Genomic DNA, 26,468 nt, shown 5'->3' with positions numbered 1-26,468 from the left:
TGAATTTGTTTGTTATCTCTGTGTGCGGTCACTTAAATTTTGAGAACCCAATGTGTTATTGTCCCATTATTTCTCAGTATTAGGTCAACATCATGGTTTTACTACTGCCACGATGTAGGTTGTTGGCTTTATATTTCGAGTAATATTTCCTCCTTCTGTGCTCAGAATATTTCATAAGAACGTAAGAACGTAAGAAATAGGAACAGGCGTACGCCATACGGCCCCTCGAGCCTGCTCCACCATTCAGTAAGATCATGCCTGATCTTCGACCTCAATACCATTTTCCTGCCCGATCCCCATGTCCCTTGATTCCCTTAGAGTCCAAAAATATATTGATCTCAGCCTTGAATATACTCAACGACTGAGCATCCACAGCCCTCTGGTGTAGAGAATTCCAAAGATTCAAGACCCTCTGAGTGAAGAAATTCCTCTTCATCTCAGTCCTAAATGTCTGATCCCTTATCCTGAGACTATGTCCCCTAGTTCTAGACTCTCCAGCCAGGGGAAACTTCCTCTCAGCATCTACCCTGTCAAGCCGGCTTAGAATCTTATATGTTTCAATGAGATCACCTCTCATTCTTCTAAACTCCAGAGAGCATAGGCCGATTCTACTCAATCTTTCTTCATAGGACAACTCTCTCATCCCAGGAATCAATCTAGTGAACCTTCGTTGCACTGCCTCTCAGGCAAGGATATCCTTCCTTCGGTAAGGGGACCAAAACTGCACACAATAGTCCAGGTGTGGTCTCACCTGTACAAATGCAGCAAGACTTCCTTACTCTTGTACTCCAATCCCCTTGCAATAAAGGCCAACATACCATTTGCCTTCCTAACTGCTTGCTGTACCTGCATGTTAACTTTCTTTGTTTCGTGTACAAGGATACCTAAATCCCTCTGAGCACCAACATTAATAGTTTCTCACCAGTTAAAAAATATTCTGTTTTTCTATTCTTCCTACCAAAGTGAATAACCTCACATTTCCCCACATTATGCTCCATCTGCCACCTTCTTGCCCACTCACTTCACTTGTCTATATCCCTTTGCAGACTCTTTGTATCCTCCACCTAGCTTTGTATCATCAGCAAACTTGGATACGTTACACTCGGTCCCTTCATCTAAGTCATTAATATAGATTTTAAATAGCTGAGGCCCAAGCACCGATCCTTGCAGCACCCTACTAGTTACAGCCTGCCAGCCTGAAAATGACCCATTTATCCCTACTCTCTGTCCGTTAACCAGTCCTTTATCTATGCTAATATTTTACCACCAACCCCATGAGCCCATTTTCCAGATCAACGTCTAGCATTTCTTTGACTCTGCTTCTGCTAGACAGAGAAAATAAATCCTAGAACATTGCCAGATATTATGTATAACATAAATCAAACAACAATTTTAAAATTGAGCGTGGCATTAGTGAGACCACATCTAGAATATTGTGCCCAGTTTGATTGCCTACTTCAAAAGAGATATGTTGTTGGAGAGGGTTCAGATTTCAAGATTAATACCATAACTTTGAGGATTGAGCTATGAAGAATAATTGCGTAAGCTTGGACTTTCTCTGAAGAGAAAACTAAGTTAGAAGTTTCAAATCACCTGCACACTTTCTATGAATGGGTTTGTTAAGTTGGAAACATATAGGGACGATTTTAACCGACGGACAAGGAGTTAAAATTGTGTATGGCAGCTCTCCGTACCATTCCTGCCCCCTCCATTTTAACTCTCCAGTTTCTGACTATGTGTCAGGCACCTGCCCTAGACATGCAAGGTGCTAATTAAAAGGTCAAAGTTACACTCTGACGATGTCATTCTCGCCCTACTACATATTAACCCAAAATCGCGGATGCCTCACCCAGTCTCAAAGCCTCCAGCACAACCTAGCTGGATTGATGTCTCGAGAACTCCAGAAGTATAAAAGAGGACTCTTAGCTGCATCTCACTAGAAGTGAGGATCTTTTTCCATCTGGTTTGCCAGGAGAGTTTACATAAGAACATAAGAAATAGGAGCAGCAGTAGGCCATACGGCCCCTCGAGCCTGCACCGCCATTCGTTTAGATCATGGCTGATCTTCGACCTCAACTCCACTTTCCCGCCCGATCTCCATATCTCTTGTGTTCCTTGAGTCCAAAAATCTATCCAGCTCAGCCTTGAATATATTCATTGACTCAGCATCCACAGCCCTCTGGGGTAGAGAATTCCAAAGATTCACAACGTGCTGCGTGAAGAAATTTCTCCTCATCTCATCTTGAATTGCCTTATCCTGCGACTATGCCCCCTAATTCTAGACTCTAGCCAGGGGAAAAAATCTCTCAGCATCTACCCTGTCAAGCCTCCTCATAATCTTATGTGTTTCAATGAGATCACCTCTCATTCTTCTAAATTCCAGAGAGTATAGGCCCATTCTACTCAACCTCTCCTCATAGGACCCTCTCATCCCAGGAATTAATCTAGTGAACCTTCATTGCAACGCCTCAAAGGCAAGTATATACTTCCTAAGACAAGGAGATCAAAACTGTACGCAGTATTCCAGGTGCGGTCTCACTAAAGCCCTGTACAACTGCAGTAAGACTCCCCTACTCTGGTATTCCAACCCCCTTGCAATAAAGGCCAACATGCCATTTGCTTTCCTAATTGCCTGCTGTACCTGCATACTAACTTTTTGTGTTTCATGTACGAGGACACCCAAGTCTCTCTGAACACCAACATTTAATAGTTTCTCACCACTTAAAAAATATTCTGTTTTACTATTCTTCCTACCAAAGTGAATAACCTCATATTTCCCCACATTATACTTTATCCGCCACCTTCTTGCCCACTTACTTGATCTATCTATATCCTTTGCAGACTCTTTGTGTCCTTCTCACTGCTTACTTTCCCACCTAGTTTCGTATCGTCAGCAAACTTGGATACATTACACTCGGTCCCTTCATCTAAGTCATTAATATAGATTTTAAATTGCTGAGGCCCAAGCACCGATCCTTGCGACACCCCACTAGTTACAGCCTGCTAACCTGAGACTGACCCGTTTATCCCTACTCTCTGTTTTGTCCTTTAACCAATTCTCTATCCATGCTAATGTATTACCCCCAACTCCATGAGCTCTTACCTTGTGTAACAATCTTTTATGTGGCTCCTTATCGAATGTCTTTTGAAAATCCAAATATACTATATCCACTGGTTCCCCTTTATCTACCCTGCTAGTTACATCCTCAAAAAACTCTAATAAATTTGTCAAACACGATTTCCCTTTCATAAAACCATGTTGACTCTGCCTAATCATATTATGATTTTCTAAGTGCCCTGTTATCACTTCCTTAATAATGGATTCCAGCATTTTCCCGACGACCAATGTCAGGCTAACTGGCCCGTAGTTCTCTGTTTTCTCTCTCCCTCCCCTCTTGAATAGTGGGGTAACATTTGCTACCTTCTAGTCCACTGGGACTGTTCCAGAATCTAGAGAATTTTGGAAGATCATAACCAATGCATCCACTATCTCTGCAGCCACCTCTTTTAGAACCCTAGGATGCAGGCCATCAGGAGCAGGGGATTTGTCGGCTTTTAATCCCATTAGTTTATCCATTACTTTTTCTCTTGTGATATTAATTGTTTTAAGTTCCTCACTCTCAAATTACCTCTTTGTTCCCCACTATTTTTGGTATGCTTTTTGTGTCTTCTACAGTGAAGACAGATACAAAATATTAGTTTATCGCATCTGCCATTTCCTGATTTCCCCATTATAATTTCTCCTGTCTCAGCCTCTAAGGCACCAACGTTTACTTTTGCTACTCTCTTCCTTTTTACATACTTGTAGAAGCTCTTACAATCCGTTCTTATATTTCTTGCTTGTTTATTTTCATATTCTATTTTCTCCCTTTTTATCAAATTTTTGTTCATCCTTTGTTGGTTTCTAAAACTCCCCCAATCCCCAGGCTTATTACTCTTCTTCGCAACATTATAGGCCTCTCCTTTCAATCTAATACTCTCTTTAACTTCTTTAGTTAGCCACGGGTAGATCACATTTCCTGTGGAGTTTTTATTTCTAAATGGAATGTATATTTCTTGAGAATATTGAAATATTTCTTTAAATGTTTGCCATTGCTTTTCAACAGTCAAACCCTCTAATTTAATTTCCCAATCTACCTTTGACAACTCGCCCTTCATACCTATGTTATTGGCTTTATTTAAGTTTATAACTCTAGTTTTGGACTTAAGTACGTTACGTTCAAACTGAATGTGAAATTCTATTATATTATGATCACTCTTCCCCAGAGGTTCTTTTACTGTGAGATTACTAATTAACCCTGTCGCATTACATAATACAAGATCTAAAATAGCCTATTCCCTGGTTGGTTCCATGACGTATTGCTCTAGGAAACCGTCTCGAATACATTCCGTGAACTTGTCTTTCAAACTACCTTTGCCAATTTGATTTACCCAATCTATATGCTGATTAAAGTCCGCCATGATGACTGCATTTCCTTTGTTACATGCTCCTATTATTTCACGATTAATACTCTGTCCAACGGTATCGCTACTACTAGGGGGTCTATAAACTACTCCCACCAGTATTTTCTGCCCCTTGTTTCTAATTTCCACCCATAGTGATTCTACTTCCAGATCTTCAAAGCCAAGATCCTTTCTCATCACTGTTCTTATGTCATCCTTTATTATTAGGGCTATACCCCCTCGTTTTCCATTCTGCCTGTCTTTTCTAAATGTCATGTATCCTGGAATATTTAGTTCCCAACCTTGATCATTTTGCAAACATGTCTCTGTAATGGCTATTAGGTCAAACCCATTTATCTCTATTTGTGCAGTTGATTCATCTATCTTGTTATGAATGCTCCATGCATTCAGATAAAGAGCCTTTATTTTGACTTTTTACCGTTTTTTCCTGCTTTGTCCTTACTTATTGTTGCACTATTATTGGTAAACTCTCTGTACTTCCTGCCACACTCTGTTTATCTTTACCCAAGTCACTACACTGTTCTATTGTCTTAACTTTTCTCAATAGATTTCTAAATTTCCCCTCACCTAACCGCTCCCCCCCCCCCAACTTTTTAGTTTAAAGCCCTATCTCCAGCCCTAGTTATTCAATTCTCCAGGACACTGGTCTCAGTCCGATTTAAATGGAGCCTGTCCCATCGGTACAGCTCCCTCTTTCCCCAGCACTGGTGCTAGTGCCCCATGAATTGAAACCGCTTCCTCCCACACCACTCTTTGAGCCATGCATTTAACTCTCTGATCTGCTTGTCCCTATGCCAATTTGCATGTGGCTCAGGTAGTGATCCAGCTTATTAATTTAGACCCTAGCTCCTCAAACTGTCTCAGCAGTACCCCATTCTTAGTTCTACCTATGTCGTTGGTTCCTACGTGGTCCACGACAACTGGATCCTCCCCCTCATGCTCCAAGTTCTTTTCCAGCCATGAGGAGATGTCCTTAACCCTGGCACCGGGCAGGCAACACAGCCTTCGGGACTCTCGGTCGCGGCTGCAGAGAACAGTGTCTATCCCCCTGACTATATTATCCCCTACCACTACCACATTCCTTTTTACTCCCCCCACTTGAATGGTCTCCTGTACCAATGTACCAAGCTGGTCAGTTTGCCCATCCTCCCTGCAGTCTTTGTTCTCATCCATATAGGTAGCAAATATCTCTTACCTGTTGGTCAAGGTCTGAGGCTCCTCTATCAATAGACCTTGCTCCCCTTACCTTCCTGACTTGCAGCCACACCCTCCTCTCCCTGAACACTGAACAAATCTAAACTTCTACCTAATCTAAGGGGTGTGACCACCTCCTTGATCAAAGTGTCCAGGTAACTCCCCTCCTCCCGGATGCACGTAATGTCTGCAGCTCGAACTCCAGCTCAACAACTCTGTGCTGAAGTTCCTTCAGCTGCAGACACTTACTGCTACACTTATAGCTACCAGATCGCTACTGGTGGAAATTTGTTATCTTAGTCAGCTTTCTCTATCTTCTATGGGTGCCGTTCTTGCTTCTTTGTTTACGATTGAGGAAGACGGAGGAGGAGCAGCATCCTCAGCAAGCGCCACCACCAACACCTGGGCCTCTCAGAAGTCAACGGGTTGAGGGGGCTGCACACAGGAAGCAACACCCAGCACACAGGGTCTACACACCAAGAGTCACCTTCTTGGACCTAACTGAAGAGCAGTGCACAAGGACACTGCGCTTCTCCAGGCAAGGCATCACAGTCCTCTTGCAAAAGAACCTGTTGCCTGCTGGACCAGAGGAGCATGCTTTGCCAGTGACTGTCAAAGTCATCACAACCCTGAGTTTTTACGCTGCTGGATCCTTTCCTGCCACACGTGACATCAGCCGTATCTCCCAGTCTGCATTTCGCAGCTTCATTAAGGGTGTGACCAACGCCCTCTTTGCCAGGGATGAGCATTACATTACCTTCCCCACCAACCTCAGCAGTCAACAGGACAGAGCTTGTGGCTTTGCAGCAGTGACTGGCTTCCCTCACGCCAGGGTGTGATTGACTGTACACACGTGATCATCAGGGCACCGGAACACGAACCATTTGGAAATAGAAAAGGATACCTCTCTATCAATGTACAGATAGTGACCGATCACAGGAACAACATCATGTAGATCTGTGCAAGGTACCCAGGGAGCTACTACAATTCTTTTATACTCAAACACTGAACCATCCCCTGCTATTTGACCCTGTAAGGAATGTGACAGGATCACTGCTGGGGGTCAAATGATACCCCCTGCAAACCTGGCTGAATACACCCCTGCACAACACCATTACACCCGAGCAGCACAGATACAATCAAAGCCAGGGCACAACCAGGATCCTTATAGAGTACACAGTAGGACTGCTCAAGCAGTTGAGAGTTTGTAAGTGACTTGGCGGAGTGTTTTTTCAAACAGGATGCAGAAGGAAGTGGGGATGGAAAAGGGAAGTATTCCTGATCCTCGTGGTCGACAACAAAACCTTACAAAAATTTTTAAAATGAAAACTTACCATGGCCTCTTCTGGCCCAATCCTGCTGTGAGACTGCATGATTTGCACATTTAAAAAGAATGAAAAAAGAAAGCCTTGCATTTATATTGCGCCTTTCATGTCCTCAGGACATCCCAAAGCGCTTAACAGCCAATGAAAAACTTTTGAAGTGCAGTCACTGTTGTAATGTAGGAAATGCGGCAGCCAAATTGCACCCAGCAAGGCCCCACAAACAGCAATGAGATAATGACCGGATAATCTGTTTTTAGTGGTGTTGGCTGAGGGATAAATATTGGCCAGGACACCGGGGATAATTCCCCTGCTCTTCTTCGAAATTGTGCCGTAGGATCTTTTACGTGAGAGGGCAGGCGGAGCCTCGGTTTAACGTCTCATCCGAAAGAGGGTACCTCCTGCATTTACTCAGTACTGCACTGGAGTGTCAGCCTGGATTATGTGCTCAAGTCTCTAGAGTGGAACTTGAACCCACAACCTTCTCACTCAGAGGTGAGAGTGCTACCAACTGAGCCACAGCTGACACCTAAAGGTTAAAATTGCTTTGGGGTCTGAATTATCATCAATATTTATGAGGCCACCACCAGCCCATGGTGGGTAATCTCCATGCCCTTGAAACCAGGGAGTTAGAGTCACTGGGGGTGGGGTCACTGCGGAAATGCAGTGGGTACCACCCAGCTGCCATTTCACCCCCCTTCTGGTGGGCTGGATTAAAATTGCACCTATAATTTCCACTTCAGTGAATACCTGATCTGAGCATGCTCTACGGACATTCACATGCCAGAAAACTCTTTTTTGATAACTAGACCCATCTGATAATTATGGGAGACAATTGCAACTGTAATTCTGGATTATGGAGCCAAAAATCCTTGGTCTTCTAGTGCACTCTCTCTGCCAGCTACCTTATTTATTTGAACTCCTAGTCTGCTTGTCTTGGAGGCCTGAGGTGGCTCTAGTCTCAGGGAATCAGATGGTCCAGCATCTGGAAGCCTGTCATTTGCAGTGTCTAAGGGTGCTGGATCCATGTCTAAGGTCCCTCACGTGCAGGCATTGGAGGGAGCCTTAGTGATGTGTGGCAGAAGGGACAAAATTTAGGCCAGGACTTGGATAGTGAGGCCAAACCCTACTCCGGAAGGAGTTCTCCCGATATCCTGTTTTCTCCTCAAACCATTACCAGCAAAAACGTAGTAACTTGATTGTGAGTTTGTGAGCTCTTGCCGAATGTAAAATGACGACATAACAACAGTCATTGTATACAGAGCACTTTGGGTCTTTTCTCTATATAAGTGTAAGTCTTTATTCACTTTTTAATGTTAGTTTTCTTGATGAGGTCACCACATATGCTTCTCTGATGTTATTAGCATTGATGGTCTACACCTGCAGTTAAAGAATGAAGAAAAAAATCCTGCTAGAGATAAATGACTGATGCATCACTTTGGAAAGTATCCAGGAGACAGCTGTGCTGAGTAACTTAAATGGATTAGCTGTATGAGGAGCCCAACAAGAGTAAGAGTAAGGCTGCAGCTCCTACAGGCCTAGGATTCTGAGAGGAGTGATACTTCACCTTGATAAGCATCTGGTGACTTTTGCCACATTAAGTCAGGCAGCAGTACACCATTGTGTAAAGATGGTGGCTGATGCTCTATTCAGGCAGACTACACCATTCATTTCCTTCCCAAGGGAAACAGAGAGAGCTTTCCAGTTCTACAAACTGGTGGGGTTCCCACAGGTGCAAGGAACAATTGACAAAATGCATGTAGCACTCAAAGCCCTACATGACAACTCCTTTAATTTCATGAACAGGAAAGACTTTCATTCGGTTAACATGTAGCTAGTGTGCAATGCCAGTCACCTCACCCGATACGCGAAGGCTCGATACCCAGGAAGCTATCATGACACTTTCATGTTGCGACAATCCATCATACCATTTCTGAAAACTCCAAGCCATGTATCAGGATGCTTGATTGATGATCAGTTCTATCTGCTGCAGTCATAGTTTATTATGACTGCAGAAGATAGTTTATTATGCCAGTAAGGCTTCCTCGGACAGGGGGACAGCATATATAATGAGGCTCATGTCAGTAGAGGGGGCATCGTAGAGAAAACTATAGCCGTTCTGAAATCTTATTTTGGGTGCCTAGATCCCTTGAATAAAGCCCAGGGAAAGTCTCCAGAATCATTGTAGCTTGCTGTGTACTCCATGGCACATAATGAGAAAAAGCTTTCTGCATTTGGAAGCTGAAGGGGATGATGATGAAGACGAAGTGGAAGGACCTCCATCCCCACAGCATGTGGAAGGTGCACAGGAACGGGGAAGATGTGGATCAGAACAGCCAGCAGCTATGGAAAAGAGGAAACAATTCGTAGCCCATTGCTTTTAACGAATAAAGGTTGACACACTAAATAAAGTCATTTCATACCTGCCTGTTCTCCTCCCCCCCCCCCCCCCGCACCCCAACACCCTCACTGAGCCCTTCACTGTCAAAGACTTCTGACAGTTTTCTTCATAAGACAGAAGTCCCCATTTCCACTGCCACCATCCAACTCCCAAAAGCTGCAAGCCAGCACAGAAATGAACTCAGAACTCTGTGGCTAAGCCGTTTTTACTTTGCAGAACAGCATTCACCCAAAGATGCCGAATAATCCACCCTATCCACAACAACTTCTTAATACGGTGTCCATCCTTTGTGCCAGCTACCTTATTTATTTGAACTCCTAGTCTGCTTGTCTTGGAGGCCTGAGGTGGCTCTAGTCTCAGGGAATCAGATGGTCCAGCATCTGGAAGCCTGTCATTTGCAGTGTCTAAGGGTGCTGGATCCATGTCTAAGGTCCCTCACGTGCAGGCATTGGAGGGAGCCTTAGGGAAGTAGCATCTGGACCCACTCCTTACGTGGCACAGGCTCAGTGATGCTACTGGTTGGTATTATTACAGACAGAATATTCCCAAGCATGCCTTTGATGTCTTGTGAAAGTGTTCAAGATATCTATTGAAGCAGTGATAGGTGCCACTCCAAAAGCCATTGTGGTCCTTTCTACCTCCTCCTGGTGCCTTGTTGTTGCAGAAATGTCCTGCACTGCCACTGTCTCCAGATCACGGGGAAACTTCCTTGCAATGTGTTGCAGATGTGGGGTCGTGGACTTTTCCCACTTCTCCATTGTCTCAACCATATTCGTGGAAATAATCTCCAATGTCTGCATGAGATTGATGCCCCCTAATCCTAGTTCTTTTGAAGTGGAGATGCCAGTGATGGACTGGGGTTGGCAAATGTAAAGAATCTTACAACACCAGGTTATAGTCCAACAAATTTATTTGAAAATCACAAGCTTTCGGAGGCTTTCTCCTTCGTCAGGTGAATGTGGAGTTCAAAAGAACTAGTTCTTTTGAAGACTGGGCCCCTGAGATCTGTGTACCAGGGCCCCTCTGCTGAGGCAGCTCGTTTCTCTACCCAACATGGAAGAATGGGACTCTTCCTCAATGCTTGGCCCAGTGAAAACCATTCTGACTCGCTACTTCCTCCTGAGTGGGTGTGTCTGTGCTGGTATAGGTGAGATAGAATCATAGAAAATAGGAGCAAGAGTAGGCCATTCGGCCCTTCGGGCCTGCTCCGCCATTCAAAATTATCATGGCTGATCGTCTAACTCAGTTCCCTGTTCCCGCTTTTTCCCCATATCCCTTGACCCCTTTAGCATTAAGAAATATATTTATTTCCTTCTTGAATATATTTAATGACTTGGCCTCCACTGCCTTCTGCGGTAGAGAATTCCACAGGTTCACCACCCTCTGAGTGAAGAAATTTCTCCTCATCTCGGTTCTAAATGGCATACCCTGTATCCTGAGACTGTGACCCCTGGTTATGGATTCCCCATCCATCGGGAACACCCTCCCTGCATCTAGTCTGTCTAGTCTTGTTGGAATTGTATATGTTTCGATGAGATCACCTCTCATTCTTCTAAACTCTAGTGAATATAAGCCTAGTCGACCCGATCTCTCCTCATACATCAGTCCTGCCATCCCAGTAATCAGTCTGGTAAACCTTCGTTGCACTCCCTCCATGGCAAGGACATCCTTCCTCAGATAAGGAGACCAAAACTGCACACAATACTCCAGATGTGGTCTCACCAAGGCCCTGTACAACTGCAGTAAGACATCCCTGTTCCTGTACTCAAATCCTCTTGCAATGAATGCCAACATACCATTCGCCTTCCTAACTGCTTTCAGCGACTGGTGTACAAGGACACCCAGGTCTCATTGCACCTTCCCTTTTCCCAATCTATCACCATTCAGATAATAATCTGTCTTTCTGTTTTTACAACCAAAGTAGATAACCTCACATTTATCCACGTTATACTGCATCTGCCATGTTCTTGCCCACTCATCCAACATGTCTAAATCACTTTGGAGCCTCTTTGCATCCTCCTCACAGCTCACATTCCACCCCAGCTTTGTGTCGTCTGCAAACTTGGAAATGTTACATTCAGTTCCCTCATCCAAATCATTGATATATATTGTGAATAGCTGGGGCCCAATCTCTGATCCCTGCGGTACCCCACTAGTCACTGCCTGCCACCCGGAAAAAGACCCGTTTATTCCTACTCTCTCTGTTTCCTGTCTGTCAACAATTCTCAATCCATGCTCGTATATTCCCCCCAATCCCATGTGCTTTAATTTTGCACACTAACCTCTTGTGTGGGACCTTATCAAAAGCCTTCTGAATATCCAAGTACACCACATCCACTAGTTCTCCCCTATCTATTCTACTAGTTACCTCCTCAAAAAACTCCAGTAGATTTGCTAAGCATGATTTCCCTTTCATAATCCCAAGCTGACTTTGTCCAATCCCGTTAATGCCCTCCAAGTGTTCTGTTATCACATCCTTTATAATAGACTATAATAGATGTCATGTTGGAGTTGGTGATGAAGTGGTGGGAATTGTAGAATTGAAAGTGGCAGCAGCTGTGGCTCTAGAAATGCCTAGGTAATCATTGGAGTCGTTGGCCTCTTCGTCACCCTCTATGATATGAAGCACAGAATAGCTTGTGTAGCTGTGCATACAGTGACATTTGACATATGAAGATATAGCATTGAGTATAAGGGCTTTACGATACTTTCAGAAAGCACAGGAAGCTGACTCTAATTATGATAAGCCTTGCCCTGCCTTTATGGGGCTTCTATTACCACCTTGCCTCCAACCATAGCCCTTTTGTCTGTTGCAGAACTTCCAGTTCATAGGGACTCAAGAGTTTTCAGTATTGGAGTTCCTCTCCCCATTGCAGTTTTCTGTCTGGAGTTGTGCGCAATCTCTTCTTTATGACGAGAGAACACAATGTTAAAAGAATGTGATTGGCATGGAGACTTGTTTTTCCCCACATGAGCACATGCATCCCATGATGCTGAGGGACGCAGATGTACTGGCCCTTTAAATGAACTGTCATTCAAGTCTAACAGAATTCCTTTTGGCAGGATATGTGAGTTGATACAGTGGTTGTGAGTTAAGATGGCGCTTGAGTGTTTGCAGAGGTGTCAGCCTTCAGAGGTTCAGTGGAGCTCATGTTGGTTATATGTGAAACTCACACCACCCAACTTATGTTGGAATGATCGAGGGTGAGGGAATTCGGCCCCATAATACCAAAAGTACATTGCAGCCTAGATGTGGCAAGTTATATACCTGCAACTTATCTCCTGAGCATCTGTTAGTTTATAAAGCATATTACATAACACATAACGCACACATATTCCTTGGTTTTGTTTAGACAGTTAATAGCTGACATCCTACTAAAATAAGCGAGCTGTGTAGAAGAGCTGTTTTTTTATTTAAAAAAAGAACAATTGGTGGATGGCTTGACAGTTGAATGTCTGACATGGGAGGTGGACTGCTGATTGGTGTGATAACCAATTTGTTTTCATTGGTTCTGTGCAGTAGTGTTTGAAATAAAAAGGGGAAATCAATTGCTAATTTTATTTTTTCACTGTGGAAGAAAATTGTTGCTTTTGCTAGAGATTTATTGAGATAATAAGGTATCTCATTTGATATAACTTGAAGAGTAACTATCTTTGAAAAATACAATGACATGTTTACATCATGTGACAATAAAAAGGATTAGAAGCTGAATTGTATCAATGTTATGCGGCGAGTAAAGCAGTTTGCTAAAAATCACTGTGTTAGTACTGAAAAGAAAATTAATTCCATTGTTTTTTCAGCAGTGGTTTATTGGTATATATAGGACAGCGAAACCTGCTTATAGTGAACTCATATACAATTAAACTCACTGTAGAAAAATTCCAGTGTCAATTCATTTGCAATGTGAAATTACAACATACTAATTGTGAAAATATGCATACTAGACAATGGAAAGCACCTCCTTGTTCTATATGCCTCATGTTGTAAGATAGACTAAGTTGTAGATTTTATGAACTAGCTCAGCCAGCACAGAGCTTTGTGCAATAGGAGTACACACTGGGAATTCATGCACGGAAGTAAACTTGCCTTGCACATTTTTCTATCCATTATGGACTGACCCCTGTGCTGAATCCTGACACATACTCCGTCATACAAAGCTCTGCACCCGGAGCGATATTCCTAAATCTTAAAAGTATTAATTCTAGTTCGGCAACAGGAAAATGTTAATGGATCACATTTTTTATGTATTTCATTTTAGATCAGCTCACAATCAGAAGAATCAAAGTTTGTCGCATCTTCTTTAGTTTAGAGTATTTTTGAATTATTGTCAAGAATATTGAGCTGTCTATTTAATATAGCTGTAACTGTCCACACAATGAAAGAGAAATGACCAGGTGCAGAAATTGTTAGGATGTATTGCCAGAAACCAAGTTGAGAAGCCTAAGCAAGTAATGCACTGAATCCCTATAATGCATTAGTTACACCTCATTTAGAATACTGCATCGAGTTCCAGTCACACAGGCTGTGATTTTCCCCAGGCACGTAGCAATGAATTTGCTGCTGACTCTTGGAGAGATTCCACTAGTCACAATTGTCCTTTTTCTTTCAAATGACACACATAAAAATTAACATATACACATAGCTGAGAACTGTAGATGGAGAACACTGACAGCAGACGCTGTTAAATCTATCTGTGCATCAAGTGATTTAAAAAAATATATATATTTAAAATGATTAGGACCTGTTTTACTAAGGACTGAACTTGGGTCATAGTCATGGATTCTGAAGCCAATGGTGCTGCAAATCCTTGAGGGTGCATTCCTAACAGTTACAAAACTGACTCTGCCAAAGTATGTGGGGTCAGCAGAGCACACCCGTTTTAAATATTGTTCACACCACTGAAGGTGCATCTAGGGCACCCGCCTATCCTGAGATACTGCAAAATGTGGCCTGCTGTCCAGGCTTGGGGAGGGTGTATCCCCAGAAATGATTCTGATTTTGGCCTCTTGTACCCTGGCTTGGATCCCCAAGGTGGCCCCTATATCTGAAGAGAAAGAGTTTGGCACACATCTTCTGATTGGGCACGCCATTGACTTTGTACGGCCAGGATCCAACATTCTGGTGGAGGTGTGCTGCAAGGGTCTAGGAATTGTGGCCCAACAATGTATGTATGGTTGTGGCGGCTGCTTCTGGGTCGTTCATCAGTAGCATTGATTTCATCGGAAATGAAAATCAGCCAGTTAATCTGCACCACCAGTTTTATGCCCAGGCAGCAAGTTGAAAATCTACCCCATTGTCTAAAAGTACAACATGGATCACTACAAAATAAACTAGGCAATTTGAATGGCCATTTCTTGCTTCGCATGTCTTCTGAGTTTATTCAGACACAAAGAGACAATTTTTGCTCACTTTACCTAGCGTAAATGGGGCAGTAGCTACTCGAAAATGATATCAGGTCACTTACCATGCTATTTACGCTGGCACGCTGGCCATCGCCATCTTGGGCCAACTGAAATGGTCAACTAGAGCTCCTGCGTGTTTCAGGTGGGAGGCCACTTGTAATATGCAAATCGTGGTCCTGTGACATGCAGAGGACCCCAGTTATATCGAGGTACAAATGGGTGGAATGCATGACACACATATGCCAGGTATTGAGTGGCCTAACCAGCATTTCTTGAAGGGATTGCTGGAGACCATTCAGAAAATGGCCCAGGCAAAGTTTTTGTTTAGGTGGGGGCAAATGGAGTCAGAGTACTCCTCCTCCTCCCACAATCAAACTCCGACCTACTGCCAGCATGGGAACTGACCAATTCCCCGTCTTGCCACAACCGGCGAGCTGCAGCAGGGGTCCACTTGGCGCCTGCAGATTGCTGACGCATGTTAGTTATGGCTCGAGGCCTCAGGTCAGAAGCGGGCCTTGAGATGGGTGCTGTTCACCCAAGTTGACAATAAATGTAGGTATCCATGTGGGGGATAGATTTTGACTTGCTGCCCAGGCTTAAAACTGGCCTTTGGGATATGCTGCCTGCTATAGAAACTGCCCAATGTTCATTTCCAATGCAGTTGAAAATCTACCCCGTAGAATCAAACTAAAGCAGTGGAGCTAAATACAGAGTTATCATGCTACTGTATTGTGATACTTTCCAAGCACTGCTATATTATCTACATATATTTATTTAATACAGAAATGCACAGTAAATTCCAATGTATTAAATGCAGAGCTTGTTTCCTGAAGTGGACTGAAGCTATTTAACTTTAAGCATACCAACCACATTAGATTGCACAGTTTTCAGTTACATTCGCAACCCCTCAGATAATGAAGCAGTCCGTGCCCGCATGCAGCAAGACCTGAACAACATCCAGGCTTGGGCTGATAAGTGGCAAGTAACATTCACACCAGACAAGTGCCAGGCAATGACCATCTCCAACAAGAGAGAGTCTAACCACCTCCCCTTGACATTCAACGGCATTACCATCGCCGAATCCCCCACCATCAGCATCCTGGGGGTCACCATTGACCAAAAACTTAACTGGACCAGCCACATAAATACTGTGGCTACAAGAGCAGGTTAGAGGCTGGGTATTCGGTGGCGAGTGACTCACCTCCTGACTCCCCAAAGCCTTTCCACCATCTACAAGGCACAAGTCAGGAGTGTGATGGAATACTCTCCACTTGCGTGGATGAGTGCAGCTCCAACAACACTCAAGAAGCTCGACACCATCCAGGACAAAGCAGCCCGCTTGATTGGCACCCCATTCACCGCCCTAAACATTCACTCCCTTCACAACCGGCGCACAGTGGCTGCAGTGTGTACCATCCACAGGATGCACTGCAGCAACTCGCCAAGGCTTCTTCGACAGCACCTCCCAAACCCGCGACCTCTACCACCTAGAAGGACAAGGGCAGCAGGCACATGGGAACAACACCACCTGCACTTTCCCCTCCAAATCACACACCGTCCCGACTTGGAAATATATCGCCGTTCCTTCATCGTCGCTGGGTCAAAATCCTGGAACTCCCTTCCTAACTGCACTGTGGGAAAACCTTCACCACACGGACTGCAGCGGTTCAAGAAGGCGGCTCACCACCACCTTCTCAAGGGCAATTAGAGATGGGCAATAAATGCTGGCCTTGCCAGTGACGCCCACATCCCATAAAACAAATAATAAAAAAAAAGAAATGAAAGGAAGATCTCTTTATTTTTATTGCAATAAATATAACACGGCAGAACCTGCTTAACCATGTTAGGTATAGATATTGGTAAGCATTAAGATCAGAGATGTGATTTTCTTTGCAATTCACCAATTATGCTAAACTAGTCTCTATTGAATTGAACAGTATACTTGTGGATTCTTAATATGTGCAATAAATTTGAGCCTAAACCGGCTAATTGCTGGAAAAATGCAATGCAACACTTAGTATGCTGATTAATGTGAGTATATTTTAGATAGCTCATTACCATCTACAAGATTGTGCAAAGAGTTATAGAGCTAGTGATTATTTTAATTATTTGTTCCTCTCCTCCAGTGCAGCATATATATTTATTGTAAAACCCCCTATATTTCGCAGTTCCTCTTACTATGAGGCTATTTTTGAAGCTGCCTTTTTAAACACATTTTGATTTGTTCCTTAAAATAATTAAATAATATAATTTGTCTTGTATACTTGATTGGAATATTGTGGCATATGGATACAGAATTTTACTAATTCTGCAAAATGTGGTTATTAAAAAAATAAACAACAATAATAGTTTTTGAAGTCCATGAGGCATTTGATTCAAACCAAAAGTTAACTTTATGCTGGTGGAATTGTCAATAAATTTAGAATATGAGAGTCAGATATTTGTACAGTGCATACATAGATTTAGTCCCTAAGCTTTCTAAACCTACTCTAACTAATTTAATACTTTGGAAAAGGAAACAAGGAGCAACTGCAGAAGCATAAACTGGCAGCATGTGTTGAGTCAGTGAGCTGTCTGAACAACAAGGCTCTTGCCAAGCGTCATCTTTTCCACAGTGTTACGAGCTGCCTGAAAATGTATTTTCAATCATTCAGGACTGCAACCCATATTGCACATTTATACACTGCAGAATGTTAGATTTTTCTGGACATCTGTTACCCAGTATTTTATAATGCTGTAATTCCCAGCTTGCACAGTCAGCAGTTTCAAATAAGCATCTCTTACCCATGACCCATTAATTCTTCGTGTGTTGTTTATTGTGTTCTTCTATTTTCGTAGCTTTGCAGTTGGCCAGACTGTGTTTTCAGTAAACACCATATTAGTTTGATATTGTATGATTAAAAGAAAGAATAAAGTTGCGAGATTCGATAGTGCCCTAAAGCACAAAAATGAAGTTCAAATGACATGCACATTCATCAGAACTCCAAGCGTGTTACAACTTTGAATATATTCCCAGATTTAGTCAATATACAATTTTCTTGTTACAATCTCTGAGATTTCCCATGTGAGTTTTCTGTCAAAGTTCATATCTTCTGTTACCAGCGCTATCATGGCCAACAGAGTCTTGCAATGTATATGACTGGAAGATGGGTTACTTAATAATATTATAACACTAGACTTGGTTTAACTTATAGAAAGAACAGATTTTGCTGAGAAATAAAATACTGTATTTTACAGATGTATTAAACAGACTTAGTTATCCTGAACGCATCAGGTCTGGCATCGGCAGCGTTCAGGACAGCCAAATTTCGGGAAGGGGTCCTGAAATGAACGTTTGGTCCTTTGCATATGCAAATAGGGAGCCTAACGCCTGTTTCAAGGGCTGGCCCTGGACACCCATACTTCAGTCTTTACCAATATGGCGGACAATGCGGAATGTGCGGGCTCACGTTGCCTGCCACATTGGATGCTTATGTGCCCATTTTATGTCTGTAAAGTGGGTGCGGCGTTAATAAATGTTTCAGCCTTTGTCTTTGGAGGCACACATGATTGGTGGTGAAACCTGTTCCAACTCTGGAGACTTTCATGGCTCAGACCATCTTGTTAGGGATCCAGTTCCATGGAATCAAAATCTTTGACAAGTAAACTACAAACTAGTCATAATTTTAATGACCACATGCCTCTGTTTACATGTTGAAGCAAGTGTTCAACTGTCTCTGCTTCCTTGATGCACTAAGTCATAAAACAGTCTTGCATTATACTTACCAACTCTGATTCTAGAACACTAGGATTGTCGCAATTTCTATTGTGTTGATTGAAGTCCCCCATTAAAATAACTTTACTGTTCTCTCAAATCCTTCTTATCTCCTTGTCAAGCAGTTTATCCTCCTTCTTGAACTGGCTGTGTACAGCCCTAGTGTTAGTTTGGATTTTTTTTTTGCATTGGAGATGTCTACCTAAAGTAGTTCAATCAGCAGCATTTCCTCTTTCCCAGAATCAACTTTTTTTCCCTCCCAAGTGCCCCTGACAGAGAGAGCTACAATACCTCCTCTTGTCCACTATGTCTTTTCAGAACACTTCATACCCTGATGTTGCATTCACTTCCATGATTCTGATATTCCCATTATATTGTAGTTTCCTCCTGCCACAACAGATTCCAGTTCCAGCATCTTGATCCTATTGCTTCTAGCAATTAAGATAGATCTACCACCTTTCAAATCCTCACTGTCTGCTTGTTCCTGGTGTACAGTTCATGTGTGTCTCTCTAGATTTCTATGTCCATACCCACCTGTATACCACCTTGTCACTCACAGTCTTGTCTCATCATGGATCCTGTTTTCTCCCTGCCCTCATCCCCATCTACGTAGGGTACAGTAGCATAGTGGTTACATTACTGGATGCCACGGCAGCTGGGGAATTTAAATTCAATTAATTAAATTAAACAAAATCTGGAATAAAAAAAAACTAGTATCAGTAATGGTTGCCATGAAACTACCGGATTGTCGTAAAAACCCATCTGGTTCACTTGTGTCCTTTAGGGAAGGAAACCTGCCATCCTTTCCTGGTCTGGCCTATATGTGACTCCAGACCCATAGCAATGTGGTTGATTCTTAATCGCCCTCTGAAATGGCCTAGCAAGCCACTCAGTTGTTCAATCTTGCTACAGGAAGTCACAATAAGAATAAAACCGGATGGACCACCTGGCATCGGACCACTAGGCACCGGACACAATAAAGGCAAACCAAACCCAGTCGACCCTGCAAAGTCCTCCTCACTAACATTTGGGGACATGCCAAAAGTGGGAGCGCTGCCCCACAGACTAGCCATACTCACAGAATTATACTTGTCAGCCAATGTCCCAGACTCTTCCATCACCATCCCTGGGTATGTCCTGTCCCACCGGCAGGACAGACCCAGCAGAGGTGGCGGTACAGTGGTACACAGTCAGGAGGGAGTGGCCCTGGGAGACCTCAACATTGATTCTGGACCCGATGAAATCTCATGGCATCAGGTCAAACATGGGCAAGGAACCCTGATTACCACCTACCGCCCTCCCTCAACTGATGAATCAGTCCTCCTCCATGTTGAGCACCATTTGGAGGAAGCACTGAGGGTAGCAAGGGCACAGAATGTACTCTGGGTGGGGGACTTCAATATCCATCACCAAGAGTGGCTCGGTAGCACCACTACTGACCGAGCTGGCCGAGTCCTGAAGGACATAGCTGCTAGACTGGGCCTGCGGCAGGTGGTGAGTGAACCAACACGAGGGACAAACCTACTTGACTTCACCCTCACCAATCTACCTGTTGCATATGCATCTGTCCATGATAGAATGAGTAGCAGTGGCCACCGCACAGTCCTTGTGGAGATGAAGTCCCGTCTTCACACTGAGGACACCATCCAACGTTGTGTGGCATTACCACCGTGCTAAATGGGATAGATTCAGAACAGATCTAGCAGCTCAAAACTGGGCATCCATGAGGCACTGTGGACCATCAGCAGCAGCAGAATTGTATTCCAGCACAATCTGTAACCTCATGGCCCGGCATATTCCTCACTCTACCATTACCTACAAGCCAGGGGATCAACCCTGATTCAATGAGGAGTGTAGAAGAGCATGCCAGGAGCAGCACCAGGCATACCTAAAAATGAGGTGCCAACCTGGTGAAGCCACAACACAGGACGACATGCATGCTAAACAACAGAAGCAACATGCTATAGACAGAGCTAAGCGATTCCACAACCAACGGATCAGATCAAAGCTCAGCAGTCCTGCCACATCCAGTCGTGAATGGTGGTGGAGAATTAAACAACTAATGGGAGGAGGAGGCTCTGTAAACATCCCCATCCTCAATGATGGCGGAGTCCAGCACGTGAGTGCAAAAGACAAGGCTGAAACGGTTCAAGAAGGCGGCTCACCACCACCTTCTCAAGGGCAATTAGGGATGGGCAATAAATGCTGGCCTTGCCAGTGACGCCCACATCCCATGAATGAATTTTTAAAAATGTAGTTTAAATGATTCTCATCAGCTGCCTCAATGTTCTACCCAAGTCCTTATTCCTATTTGGTTGAGGCGTAGCCTATCCTCCCTGTATCAATCCTTTTTGTTCTGACAAAGCTCCTAGTTATTTATGAAGATAGCATTGCTACTTTTACACCATGTTGCCAGTCACGCATTAACATCTTCAATTTTCTTAGTCAAATACAATGACACTGTGCCCGTTTTACAGGGGTAAAACTGGTGCCAAAGTGTCGAATCTGTGGTGGGCAGCTTAGTTGTGCCCTTGTAAGTTAATGTACCTACCTCTCTGAAGTCATAATCCTTTCTTCAAACTTACTGATCAGTAAGCAATTTTTACATTTTTTAGCCCAGCTATTAAATATGGCTTTTATTTTCGTCTCATGCTTCCTCATCGCTGTATGTAGGATCTTGCTGTGTGCAGGTTGGCTGTTATGTTTGCCTACAAATCTACAGTGATTACACTTCAAAATAACTTGTTAGCTGTTAGGAGGTGAAAGATCCCATAGTCAGTAAACGGTAAAATGTTTTTCTGCATATTTTGTATTAACTGAATACAAATGTAGTTCTGCCAACATCTTAAATCATATTAATTGCTTCATTGTGATCTGTGTTCCTCCATTGTAAAATATGTAAATAATTTCTGATATTTTTCTTAATTTAAAAAAAAGTTACTAACATGGTGGCAATGTCAATGGCAAGGAAAAAAACATTTGCTTTTATTTTGCACCAAGAATTACGGCTTGATTTATCTTGTCTTCTCTCTTGCACTTTGTAACCTTGATCCTGTCATTCATTATGGACCTTGTCTCTTCACTTGGGCTTCTCAACAAAAATAAATCAAGAATTCCCAGCTCATGTACAGCACAGGTTACATGCTGGTTAAAGCTCTCTCTACCCCAGAAATATTCCTTAAAGAGCACTTACTACTGTGTCAGTGTAACATTTCTCTTATTACAGTGGTCATCCTCATGGTCATCCGAGTAAGACTGCAACCTTATGTTTATTAATAGGACAAGATTTTTTTTTGCTGTGGATATGCACATGCACGAGGAATAACTTTGAGGCTGTTTATTTCCCTAAGACCCCTTACAAGTACAAAAAAGAAAGCTTTCATCCATCTTTCAATACTGAATTCAAGCTTGCTGTACAGCCTAACCCACTATGTCTCCTTAAACATTGCTTTTACTTGCGGTGTAGTAAAAGTTTTCAAACTATCCTTAATGATATTTATTTCTACCTGTTCAACTTTTTTTCTTCTAGAGGTAGATTTTAATTTTCACCGTCGGATGGTAAGCACGGCATTTCAGATCGGCCATCTGTTATGCCCTCTGCCGGATTTTCCTTTGAATGGATAACCAGGTGGGGTGTATAATCAGGTGACCGATCTGCTACCACCAGTTTTCTGCCTGGCGGTGAAAGTTGAAATCTACCCCGGGAATAATCTAGACCGTAGCAATATAAACCCAAAGACCTGTATTTTCCAGTTAAAATTGAGTTGAACATATTAGTTGGACTGTATGGGCAAAGCATAAGGTAGGAGCTGCAGTAGTGGAATCAAAGTTTGAAATTACTATTGCCGAGCTATATATCTGTAAAATTAAACAGCAAAATGAAGTAAATCCACATTTTTCTTTTTAGCCTTCTTTGGTTATTACTCAGAGGTAAAGAGGAAGAGTGAAAATATAATAAGTCTTGTTGTGCATCAAGTACATTTTTATGACAATCTTATAAGACTTGTTATTGAAGACGAACGTTATTTTTTTAAGAACTGAAGAAATGAACCTGTGTGAGAATACCCAAAAACATCAGTTCATGGTCACAATATAAAATTATATGGCAAATTGCTAAAGGCAACTGAATTTTTTTATTGCTTTGGACATGTTTCATCTTTCTGAAATGTTATTATGTGAACTGTGCAGTTATAATATTGACTAAGTTGCTCTCATAAAGCAAATTTTCATTTTGAGGTCATGTTTTTGGTGTGTGTGTTCTTGTCACTCGCACCAGAGGATGAAAACATCATTGGTAAAATTCAAGAATTTAGGCATAGAGATTCGACAGCCCTGCGCTTGTTTTTCCGGTACTAAACGCCTACCTAAGCCTCCAATATGCCGTCGGGACTGGAGGACAAGGGGAAGTAGCTAGGAAGAAAGCAAAGAGCAGGAGCAGCTGCCACAAGAGGGAGGAGGAGGGCATTGCCCAGGAGGCCATATCGACAGCAGGCATTCAGGTAGCTCTTCTCCTACATTAACTTAAGCAAGGAGCAATGTCTGAGGCTTCTTCGCTTCACGAAGGAAGCTGTCACTGAGCTATGTCACCTGCTGCAGCCACAACACGAGCCTTGCACAAGGTCGTGGACAGCACTGCCTGTGGCTGTCAAGGTCACTGTGGCCCTCTATCTTTTATGCCACGGGCTCTTTTCAGGCTGCAGCACGTGATATCAGCGACAAATCACAGTCCTCCGCTGTATCAGGAAGGTCATCGAGCCTCTCTACACCAAGAGGAACACCTACATCTCCTTCCCCGTGAACAAAGCGAAGCAGGACGAGAGAGCACTAGGCTTCGCCCACATAGCAGGCTTCCTCAGGCTACAAGGTGCCATAGACTGCACTCACATTGCCATCCTTGCCCCCTATCACCAGCCTGGCATCTTTATCAATCTTAAGGGATTCCACTCCCTCAACATACAACTGGTTTGCGTCCACAGGCAGCGCATCATCCTGGCAGCAGTCATTGCTCTTTCGACCTGTGCCAGTCCTCTGTGCCACCTTTATTCTAACCAGACTGTCAAGTTACAAGCTGGCTACTGGGCGTCAAGGGATATCCGTTCAGAACATGGCTCATGACTCCTGTCAAGAACCCAAGCACAGCTGCAGAGTTGGCCTACAACGAGAGCCATGCCACTACGAGAAACTTGATCAAACAAACTATCGTCGTGCTCAAGCAACATTTCCGCTGCCTGGACCATTTCAAAGGAACTTTGCAGCATACCGCTGAGTGAGTATCCACATTTGTGGTTACCTGCTGCATGCTCCACAACTATGACACCATGATGGAGCAACCCTTAGCAACATCTGGGCAGTGAGAAGTACAGCAGGAGCAGGAGGATGAGGACCATGAAGAGAAATAAGAGCAGGAAAGGCATCGACCACCAGCGCCCCTAGCTATCAGAGCTCTCAGAGAGAAACTAATCGAGAGTGATTTACCTAAATGACCCCTGCCATCCTCAATAGTCCCACTAACCTTATCGCCACCTTCCTTACTACCACCATCCAATTGCCTACCTTCAGTCCAGCCCTTGTGGATCTTGCCATCACTTCATTACATCACCAAACACCAACACCAAATCCAGAACAAAAAACAAATTTCTGAAACAACTCAACTCCATCACTATCTATCAGTTAACAGAAATAATTTTGAATCACCCTTATGCAAGCTTAGTCTTGCGTGCTCTTTTCCCTATCTTAGTACTCCTACAAAGTGTATCCCCTGTGGCTATAGTTTGGGAGGTGGAAGGCAGCATAGAATAAGCAAGCAAGCTCCATTCCATGATGTATCACAAAATGAGCTTTATCAATACCCCATCCTCCATCCATATGCCACAATGTTCTCCTCACTCACCAACTTGTCAAGTCCCTTCCAAAAGAATTGTAGGTAGAAACATTACAACATCCTAGTTACTGGAATACAAATCTTAGAACTTTATGATGCTGTAGCGCCCAGGAAACACTGAAATGCACACATTGCATTGCATTGACATCATAAATTTTAAACATTGGTTACAAACATTACAAAGCAACTTTTGTATTTGGCTGCTCTTTCTGCAATACGCTGCATTTGTGGTAAATTACTGGCCTCAATTATACTCCATTTGTCATATACACACGTCAAAGTTATTTAAATGATTTGCATTGAGGTTCTATGAAAATTTTCAACATTACAAGGGAAAGTTTCTACTGTTGACTATTTATAGTGAAATCATAAATTTGTTCTTTATATATATATACATAATTTTGCTATAAAAAGCCAACAATGGAAATCTCCCCCCGAATGAGAAATACATGAATGTTAAAATTCAATTTTTTTTTCTACAAGAGTTTTTCATGTTTAAACTTAATTGGTCATATTTTACTCGAGTGAACAGTGAGTCTCAATTCGTAGCTATAGCTGTAGTATTTACTTATTTTTTTATACTGTTATATTTTTCTCATCCAGTCTAAGCCACCTTACACAACATTACCCAAATAAGCAGCTAGACATCCAGCTTTCTCCTAGGCCTCTTCAACTAATAGCACATTTATCAGTTGCTAGGAAGTGCATGAGACTCGCTTGTGGTGACTTGGCATCTGATTCTTTACATGGGAAGATACCTGGCCTTTGCCTAGCACCAATTTTTTATAAAAAAGAGCCCGTCATCTAGTCAGTGACAGGAGTGGCGTGTTGTATTTTCAACTCACACTTGCAGATATTTGTTAGGCAGCTTGCATAGCTATATGGCTATGCAAAAATGTTATGGAGTATCTATGGTAGTAAAATGTTGCATGAATTTGCCATTATTGTGTTTGGGGATGTGAAAACCATGATTTCTTAGTCGCCTTGTGCTATTTTTCATTTTACCGTTACATTTGCAGAAAGCTTTACCACACTCCCTGTGTAAGTTCAAATTATATTTGTTTTGATTTAAGTAACTAGTTTATTTTTCAGCATTTGAAAGATTAAGCAGGATTTGCTTTCTTTTTAGGAATGAAGGAGTTATCCCCACCACCTTTGAATCTGAAACGTCTTTTAAATGAGACACTGGCAGCTGAGCCAGTTCTCATTATTATTTCACCTGGCGCTGACCCTTCCCAAGAACTTCAAGAGCTGGCCAGTGAAACTATTGGTAGAGAAAACTTTCATGAGGTACGGAAGCAAGAGAGAAATATTCAAATGGTCTCAAACAGTTATTGACAGCTAACAGTAACTAGCCTAGTCCTACTGTTAGTTATATTCACACATGAGCATTTAGCGTGTCTATATGATATTCCTGCGTCTTCTATTTAACACAGGCATTAACCCATTTATTCTAAATAGGTTAATGTGTCTGCTAAAATAGGAGTCAGAGTAATGTAATGGAAACACATTAAGCTTTTATTTGTTAATCAGTAATTTCCAGATTAAAAATGTAGAATGCAATGACTGTGTGTTGTGCTATATTATTTGTTACATTAAGCAAAGCTCTTAACATTGGAAACATTTTAGGATCCAGATCACAAACACATTTTAACACATGGAGCTGTGTTTATTTTTTAAGAGTGAAATACATATAAATAAGTTATGTTTTAAAACCAGAATGATTAAGGCTAACTCTAAATGAGTGGGATTTGACAGATTTCCATTAAGGTATTCATTGTCCAATTAGCAGATTTACGCATTTATAAATGTAACATTTCAGTTTTATATTTTCATTGGATTTAACACGATCAGTAAAAAATGAGCAGAATATAACACTGTCCTTTCAACTTTGGGACCTAGGTTCATATCTATGTCTGACTGATAGGATGACAATCTCTCTCCAATGGCTATTCAAGCTCTAAGTCAAATGAATTTGTTTAGTGGTAACCTAGTTCCTAGTTGGTACAAGTGTTTAGCAAAATGTGTCTATAACAGCTCCCCGATAGC

The 26,468-nt window shown here is 42.6% G+C and overlaps 1 protein-coding gene across 4 annotated transcripts in view; it reads left to right on the top strand.

Annotated features, from left to right (window-relative positions):
• Window positions 1–26,468, top strand: part of dync2h1 (dynein cytoplasmic 2 heavy chain 1) — a 656,363-nt gene that overhangs the window by 385,128 nt on the left and 244,767 nt on the right. For all 4 annotated transcript variants that reach the window (XM_067986146.1, XM_067986147.1, XM_067986148.1 and 1 more), the window contains exon 77: window positions 25,549–25,709. In XM_067986146.1, coding sequence (XP_067842247.1) covers window positions 25,549–25,709 — 161 coding nt within the window. The remainder of the gene's footprint in view (window positions 1–25,548; window positions 25,710–26,468) is intronic.

The sequence above is a fragment of the Heptranchias perlo genome, chromosome 6 (assembly GCF_035084215.1).
Source record: "Heptranchias perlo isolate sHepPer1 chromosome 6, sHepPer1.hap1, whole genome shotgun sequence".
NCBI lineage: Eukaryota > Metazoa > Chordata > Chondrichthyes > Hexanchiformes > Hexanchidae > Heptranchias > Heptranchias perlo.
The sequence above is the reverse complement of the archived record's forward strand: the minus strand, read 5'-3'. Positions and strand labels throughout refer to the sequence as shown.